Source organism: Rhincodon typus, chromosome 41 (genome assembly GCF_021869965.1).
Source record: "Rhincodon typus isolate 14 chromosome 41, sRhiTyp1.1, whole genome shotgun sequence".
NCBI lineage: Eukaryota > Metazoa > Chordata > Chondrichthyes > Orectolobiformes > Rhincodontidae > Rhincodon > Rhincodon typus.
The window spans coordinates 2,486,280-2,495,046 of NC_063372.1; the positions used below are offsets into that span (position 1 = coordinate 2,486,280).

General features: G+C 39.4%; 1 protein-coding gene across 1 annotated transcript in view; it reads left to right on the forward strand.

Moving 5' to 3' along the window:
- Window positions 1-8,630, forward strand: part of LOC109926362 (cytoplasmic dynein 1 intermediate chain 2-like) — a 53,738-nt gene extending 45,108 nt beyond the window's left edge. Inside the window, exon 15 of the mRNA XM_048618809.1 lies at window positions 652-8,630. Coding sequence (XP_048474766.1) covers window positions 652-765 — 114 coding nt within the window. The 3' untranslated portion in view covers window positions 766-8,630. The remainder of the gene's footprint in view (window positions 1-651) is intronic.
- Window positions 8,631-8,767: the final 137 nt, after the last annotated feature.

Here is an 8,767-nt window from a genome sequence, read left to right on the forward strand (position 1 = left end):
CATTTCTATTCCTGAATTTATTCATATTTCACCATCTGCCATGGTGGGATTTGAACCATGTGCTTAGAACATTGGCTTGGGGTTTCTAGATTGTGAGTCCAGTGAAATTAGTAGTACATCACCACCTCCCTTATAACTAATCGTCTCATTGTGCTGGTGAGCTGAGAACTAAGAGACACAGTTTCAGCATAAGGGTGTTGGCCTTTGAAGGCTGAGTTGAGGGGGAGTGCAATCACTCGGAGGATGGTGAAGCCTCAGAATTCTCGACCCCAGAGGGCTGTGGAAGGACAGAGATCACGTTTCTGGAGAGAGCAACATCAAGGGATCAATGGACATGGCGAGAAAGCAGGAACAGGGAACTGAGTTGGCTGAACAGCCATGATCATATTGAATGGTAGAGCAGGCTGGAAGGGCTGAATAGCCTACTCCTATTTTCCATATTTCTATGTTTCAACAGATATAGAGATATTGTGGAAAAGTAACAGGTAAGATAGATGATCAGCTGTAATCAAACTAAATGGCCAGTTTGTATTTATGGTTCACAGTAACTCGGGTGTACTATTCATCATAAAGTGCAGCAAACATTAAACCAGCATGACCACAGAAATGCCGTGATTGTTCTCATTTTTCTTTTTTGTTTTCCCTTTGCAGCAAATAGCTGTTCCCCGGAATGATGAATGGACCAGTTTTGCACAAACACTCGTTGACCTTAAAGCAAATGGGAACGATGCAGAGGAAGAAGCAACAGCAGGTCTCCTTGCATAGGCTAATTATAGATATTTTGTCACATTCCTCTAAGTGGAAGAAACTGCATTAGTTAGCTCAAATTGGCTTCCCTTTTTGCCCCTCTCATGCCAAGTTATAGACAGTGCAATGGTGAATCATGTAATTTGCCCCATGTGACGCTAATTTTTCAGGACACCATACCAGTTACAGTAAGATTTCCTATGTAGTTGTCTTGTTAGAGTGTCCAGTAGCATATGGGTGCAAAACTTGCATGTAAGTTAGATATCTATGTAGCAATTAACTCCATGCTTATTGCTGCTGTTCCATTAATCTAAAGCAGGAGTTTATAACCTTTGGTGCAGTGAATGGCCACGTGTGATAGCTTTTGGATAAAGAGCACAGATTAAGCTGCACATCCAGCATTATGTTTACAACACCATTGGTTTCACCATTCAGACAAATACTCAAGGATATTCCAGCTTAACAGCACTTTCATATCACTGGATCATTGGCAAATAGCTGGGCCTCCATCTGCTGACTGATTTCCCTCTGCAGCTCATGGCTCCTCCTCAATATACTGTCAGGTCTCAGCTATTGGGAGGGGAAGGCAAAGAATAGTTCAACAAATAGATTACTCTCAGCACTTTCCACATTGCAATTTCACAGTATGTCCTTAACATCCTGATGCTAATCATCATGTCAGCACCTTAAATTTCCTAAGTACTTCGCAAGTGTTTAGATTTTTTAAAAAAAATGATGTTTGTGGTTTAGAATTTTTGGAATTGCTGTGCATGCTGTTTCTGATTCAATAATGATCATGTGACTGAGTTTCAAGCGAGCGCTGGGCAATGAAAGGAGCAGAGGCAATTGAGCCAGGTGCAGACTGCAAACCAGATCAAATCCCCAAAGAAGACAGGGTGTACCACTGGCTATAGACCAGGAGCTGTTCACAGGCTTGGCTTTGTAAAGTCAGGGTTTTATGTAAAAGTGCCTGGGAGGGCTGCCGAGATGGATGGAGTAGCTTGATTTTAACTGGCTCACAGGAGGCTCGCTGGTTTGGAGAGATGGGGATTTTAGTAGCTGCACAATGGAACCAAGCAGGAAGTGTCCTCCTCATGGCAGAGGATGACTCATTTGGGTCACGCAGTATATACACATTTTCAGACATACCAAGTGATTCCTTTTAGACTTGCTGGTTAGACCACTAAAGACCCGAGTACTAGTGGGTGGAAAGTGCCTGGAACACAGTTTGCCCATTGGCAGCTTAAAACCGAGACTGGATTCCTGCATGTCATAGGTTCCTGACAAGGATTTTAGAATAAGGCTCTTGAAGAGACCCCCATGCAAATGGTAGCAAGCAAGAATTGAGGTGTAAATACAGTAATAGATAATTCTACTCAGTAAAATTTCACATTGTTTGTGTTATGGCAGGAATTTTAGAACAAAGAGAACGAGCACTGTCTCACAGAAACATATAAACCTATTGAAAGAAAGGTTTAAAATTGGGTGACAGTTCATTTCTTTGCTGTTTTTAAGTGGAAATTCACTTGATAATTCTAATAAAAATAGACATTGGTTTTAAATGTCAAACTCTTGAGTACTGCACAGATATAACACAAAAATAGATTATTCATGTTTAAAACATGAGGGTGTTGAAGAATTGCATGGGGATCACTTGGGATGTTTCTAACTTTACGAGGCTACTGAGAAAGGAGGATCAATTGTTTGTGTATCCAAAGTGTTTGCTGTCATCAATATTCTAAACATTATTTTATAAGATCTAATATTCAAGAAGTTTCTGATGAGCTTGACACAAAGGAAGGCACATTTAGTTCAAATTAATTTTGAACGGGTTATTAATTTCAAAAGTTCTAGCTTGCAGAACAGCAGTTGATCAGCAGATGGCTTTTTAATGCTTGATCTATTCCTATATTTTCTAGAGATAATCCCTCTTTCTTGCTACAGGCTAGCAGAGTGCATTTTCCATTTCTGGCCAGGATGGATTCTCCTCTGTCCACAATTGGAAAACTTAAAGGGTCTCTACATCGCCTGTAACCCACTGCCAGCAAGTTTCTCTCTGAGGCATTAGCAAAGTGAGGTTTAATTTTAAATGCAGTCCACCTTTAAAACTTTCAAAGAGTTAAAGAAAGATCTTGCAGTTTCAGAAGATTTTGATAGAACCTTCTCGACAGTAACAGAATTTCATACACACTGTATTCACTCAAAACACGTGTTCTGGGCTTAACTGCTTCCTCCACTAGAGGCACCAACCAGAGATCAATATTCAGTTCCTTGTGGGTTCCATTATATTACTGTATTGTTCATCTTCTTTAAGAGGGAAATGTTTTTAAACAATTTAAAACAATAGGTTAGATTTAATGTAGCACCTTTATCATAGAAAACTATATGAGGGCGCTTTGCATGAGCGTTACAAAGTAAACTATGACAATGAGAAAAGAAAAGGCTGATAAAGTTGCAAAAATAGTTGTAAATCTGAGGATCTTTAGAATCCAACAAAGGAGGACCAGGGAAAAGGAGAATAGAAAATGAATGCAGTCTTGCAAAAAAATATCAAAACTAACTAAACACTTTATAGGTACATAAAAGGAAATGTCTGGCTAAAATGATTGTGGGTCCAATACAGACAGTCAGAAAAATTGCTAATGGAGAAATGGCAGAGAAGCTAAATGATTACATTGTCTGTTTCCGCTGAGGCAGGTACCAGAGATCCAAATGGCTAGGGAGAATGAGAAGTTGAAGGAAATTAGTATTAGCAATAAGATTGCACTGGAGAAATTAATGGGACTGAAAGTTGATAGATCCCCAGGATCTGATGGTCTACATCCCTGAGTGTTGAAGCAGGTGGCTATACAGATGGTCAATGCATTGGTGATTCTCTTCCAAAATCCTACAGATTTTGGAATGATTCCTGTGGATTGGAAGTTTGCAAATATCAGCCCATAGTTCAAGAAGGGAGTGAGAGAGAGAGAGAGAGCAGGTAACAACAGACCTAGTAGCCTTACAATAGCAGGAGGGAAAATGCTAGAATTTATCATAAACAATGTGATAACTGAATGCTTGATAATAAGTGATCTGATGGGCATAGTCAGCATGGATTTGCAAACGGAAAATTGTGTTTAATGAATTTGTTGGAGTCTTTTTGAAGAGATTACTAGCAAAATTGGTGAAGGCAAACCAATGGAACTAGTACACTTTATTCTCAGAAGGTTTTTGATAAAGTCCTCCACAGGCTGCTGGTTAAGAGAGTAAATCACATGGGATAGGAGGTAATGTGCTGGAATGGTTTAATGATTGGCTAACAGACAGAGAGTAGGAATAAATGGTTTGTTCTCACATTGGCAAGCTGTGACTAGTGAGGTACCACAAGGATCAGTATTTGGGGCCCAACTGTTCACAAAACAACCAATAGCTTGGGGGTGGGGACCAAACATAATATTTCCAATTCTGCGGATGATACAAAGCTAAGTGGGAATCTGTGTTGAGAAGATGATATAAAGTGGCTTCAGGAGGATTTGGACAGGTTTAGTGAGTGGGCAGATGGAATATTCTGTGAAAAAATGTGAGGTTACCCACTTTGGTAGGAGAAACAGATATGCAGAGTATTTCTTAGACCGTTAGAGGTTGAAAAGTGTAGATGTACAAAGGAATATAAGTGTCCTCATCGACAAATCACTGAAGGCTAACGTGTGGGTTCAGCAAGCCATTTGGAAGGTTAATGGAATGTTAGGCTTTGTCGCAAGAGGATTTGAGGACAGGACTAGTGAAGTCTTGTTTCGACTGTGTTAGAGCTTGTTTAGACAACACCTGTAATAGTTTAGGTCTTCTCATCTCGGGAAGGATATTATTGCCATAAGGGAGTGCAGCAAACGTTCACTAGACTTGTTCCTGGGATGGTGGGACTGTCCTATGAAGAGACAGTGGGCAAACTGGGACTGATTTCTCCAGAGTTTTGAAGAATGAGGGGTTACCTCATTGAAACCAACAAAATACCTAAAGGGATAGACAGGTAAGTTGTTTTTCTTGCATGAGGAGACCAGATATTGTCTCGAGCTTAAAGCAGCTGCAGACACAGCCACTAACAGCAGAGCAGTATAAATTTGGGGTATTTAGGAGCTCAGTGTTAGAGAAGCACAGAGATCTCCAGAGGGATGCAGAGGCTGGAGGACACAGTGCTAGTATATTGCTCGGTGTAATACATAAACCACCAGCTAGTGAAAAGGATATAGAGGAACAAATCTGAAGGAAATTAGAGAGGTGTAAACATCATGGAATAATTATAATAGGGGACTTTGATTACCCACATATAGACTGGGATAGTGGTGGTGCAAAGGGCAATGAGGAACAAGTGTTCCTGGGTTGTGTTCAGGAGAATTTCCAACAGCACTGTGTCCAGTCCAACTAGAGGCACTGTTAGATCTGGTTCTTCAGAACGAGGTGGGCCAAGTAGATCAAGTGTTATTGTGGGAATGCTTGGGGGTTAGTGATTATTGTATGATAAGGTTTCAGTTGGCAGTGGGAAAATGATGTTGATCAAGCCAGAGTAAGAATAATTCCCTGGTAGAGAGCAGATTTCAAACAGGCAAGAACAGAACTGTCACAGACTGAAAACAAAAGTTGGTGGGAATAACAGTAGCTGAACAAAGGGCTTCCTTTTTGTTTAGGTATCGTCAATGGAAAAGTGGGACAAACAAATCCAGAGCTGCCTGGGTGACAAAGAGAATAGAAATTAAGTTAAAGAAGGAAGAGTGTACTTATGGCAAGAGTCGGGTGGTAAATACAATTGAGAACCAAGAAGAATACAAAAGGTTCAGAAAGGAGGTGAGAAAGCAAATTCGAAAGTGGCAAGGGATTATGAGAAAAAGACTGGCAGCTAACATAAAATGAAATCCCAAAGTCTTCCTTCAGCAAAATATGTCTCATTAACTTAGCAGAGTTTTTTGGAAGAGGTAACACAGGGCTGATGAAGGTAAAGCTGATTATGTTGTGAGAGTGGATTTCCAAAAAGAATTTAATTCAGTGCCAGGCATCAAACTTCTAAGAAAATGATAGGGACAGTAGCTATGGGGATACAAAATTGCCTGAGTGATAGCTAACACAGTGATGGTAAATGAGTGTTTTTCAGGCTGTGGAAGATGGTTTATAGTAAAGTTTCCTAGGTATTGGTATTGGGACCTTTGCTTTTCCTGACATACATAAACATGGTCTGGATATTGGTGTGCGGGGGCCAGTTTCAAAGTTTGCAAGCAGCACAAAACTTGGCAGAATTTTAAGCTGAGGAAGACAGTGTAGAACTTCACAAGCACATTAACAAGTTGGTGGAGTGAAGAGACATAGTTGTTGAATAAGTGGCAGGTGAAGTTCATTGTGGAGAAGTGTGGGGTTATGCACTTTTGTGCAAAGAATATGGGAAGACAGTATAAAGTGAAGGGTACTATTCAAACAATGTAAAGGGGGTGCAGGAGCAGAGAGACCTGGGTGTATATATGCGTAGGTCATTACAGATGGCAGGACAGTTAAAGCAGTTAATAAAGCTCAGTATTGTAGGCTTCATTAAAAGAAGCATAGAGTACAAGAGCTGGGAAATAATAATGAACTTCTTTAAGATACTTGTTAGACCTTAGCTGGTATATTGCCTGGATTTGTCAGTGAGTCACAGCCCTTTATTTAGGTAGCTGTTTCTATGGGCTAGATAGATAGATAGATAGCTGGCACTCTCTGATCTTGCTGCATATTGAAAATAGTTGGCTTTACCTTGGCACCTTTTCCTTTTCGGATCACGCAGTGATCATGGACACAAACTCCCGTTGCCATTCCAAGATGCAATATTCCAATTTACACTGTATCAGCTGTTAGAAGTTGGATATGAGAGTCAGTTAACCTTTACTTCCTTTCTCCAATTCTGAAACAATTTGAAATGACCTTTATTGATGACGGTAGAAATATTTTCCTCAATATCAATAAGACTTGACACTTGCTGTCATTTGGACAGTAATATAAAGTGCAACAACATTATCATTGTCTCTTTGGAGCAAGCATCATCTCATGGCAGCCACTCCCTGGTGGTACCACTTGATGTGGAACATGTACGTGTGGTCTGTATCGGCCCCTGTACTTCTGAGAGAGTTGTCTGCAGGATGGTCCTTGTCTCCTTTAGCCAAATCTGTCTCTTGCCTTTCCATGCTTTCACAGCAAAGTTCTTGGAGACCAATTTAACCTGATCATCACCTCACTGTTGTTTGAAGAGACCAATTGCAAAAGATGTCATTAAGCTAACAGTGCCAGCCCAAACCAGACCAGATGCTAAAGGCTTTCCTGCTATCTGCCACCACCTCAGCTCATAAAAATTTCAGTACCAGTACCTGGCCAAGTGGTGACCTTGGTACCCAGTGATTTTTTTGTCTCTGTTTTATGTGCCTCTAGGATATGTATCTTTTAGTTTCTACATTTTGTTTAACATTTTAGTTAATTTCTGCAGACATTTGCCTCTTTGCCATTAGACTAATGAACACCGTAACCACAATTCCTCATCCAGTCACCTCACAGGCGGGAATAAAATAGTTTGGTATAATAGTCAACATAAAAATGAAATTAAAAGTACAAAAGCATTGGAGTTTGTTTTCATTAGTTAGCAAGTATAGAAAATGCTGGAGAATCTCAATAGGTCTAGCAGCTTCTGTGGAGAGAGGGAGTGTTAAAGTTTCAAGTCTGGTATGACTACTTTTGACACATCTGGTATTCTTGCAAATAATCTATTTAAGAGGAAAACTGACATTTATACTGAGAGTGCTGATTAGTTGTCAAATGGACAGTGGTAGAAGTGTTGCCATGGAGAATGCACCAGTTAATGATGGTTGACAGTTAACTGCAAGACATGGCATGCATGTTCTTTTGTTTGCCAAGAGCAAGGACCTGAATGTTCATGGACATAACTTCCAATAGATGCAAGCGTGTCGCAGTGTGAGCCTAACTAACAATCCGAAATTGGTTGTCAGCATAATTCTTTACACACTCCAGTGCATTTGCCAAGCAGGCAGCGCTCTCTTGTTAATTTTGGTTATTGCCTTAAATTGTGATTCTGACAAATTGTCCTAATAAGAGACAAAATTTCTTTAATTCAGTAATACTCAAATTAGCCATATTTTAAACCAGTGGTTCTTTCATCATTTGGTTGGGAACTGTAGTTTGATCTGACAACATGGGATCAACTAGCTTCAATTGCATGTTGGCAGTTTGAGTAGTGTTGCTTTTGTATAATTAGAAACAAAGAAAACCATGTGATAATGTTGGAGACCAATCAAGTTACTGGAAAATTACAGGTTTATAGCATTGTTATCAATCAAAATAATCTCTGGAGTTAATATCCATGAAAGCAAGTTTTGTCTAGTTCATTTGCTTTGTATGCTATTCTGTCAGTCAGTGTAAATGAAAAGCTGAAAATATGAGAACACTTAAGGATTTGGATCTTGTTTTTCAGTGTTTCAGCAGAATTTCTTACCATAGTGAAGTTTCAATATCAATTGCATAGTTAGGCTGAAGCTTTTACTGAAAGAAAATTCCAGTGAATTAATCCACTCCTTTAACCATAGTTACATAAAGCAAATTATTTTGCACATCTCAATGCTTGTTTCTAATATTTTCAGCCCAGCAAATATATGCTTTAACTTTTAAGGACTTCAAAAAAAATGGTTTGTTGTCATACTAATGCACAGTTTGAGTGTCTTTATTTAATTTGTATAGTCCTATTTTAAACTGCATATTAAGTGGTTGTAAAGTTGCTGTCTGTATTTTGTGTTAAAAGTTGCTACAATTCAGAAAAGCAATTCGGTATGTATGAAGCACTTTAAAGCTTTCAAATATAATAAACTGCTAATGATAAATATCGATGATTCACTGTCCTCCTGAAATGAGACAGTGTGTGAAGTATTGAGAGAGAAGTTGTGGATAATGGTGATGTAGCTGGCTTCTGGTAGCACCATCCTCACTGTTCTGTTCAAGGTAGCATTGTGCAGAAGGAAAGATT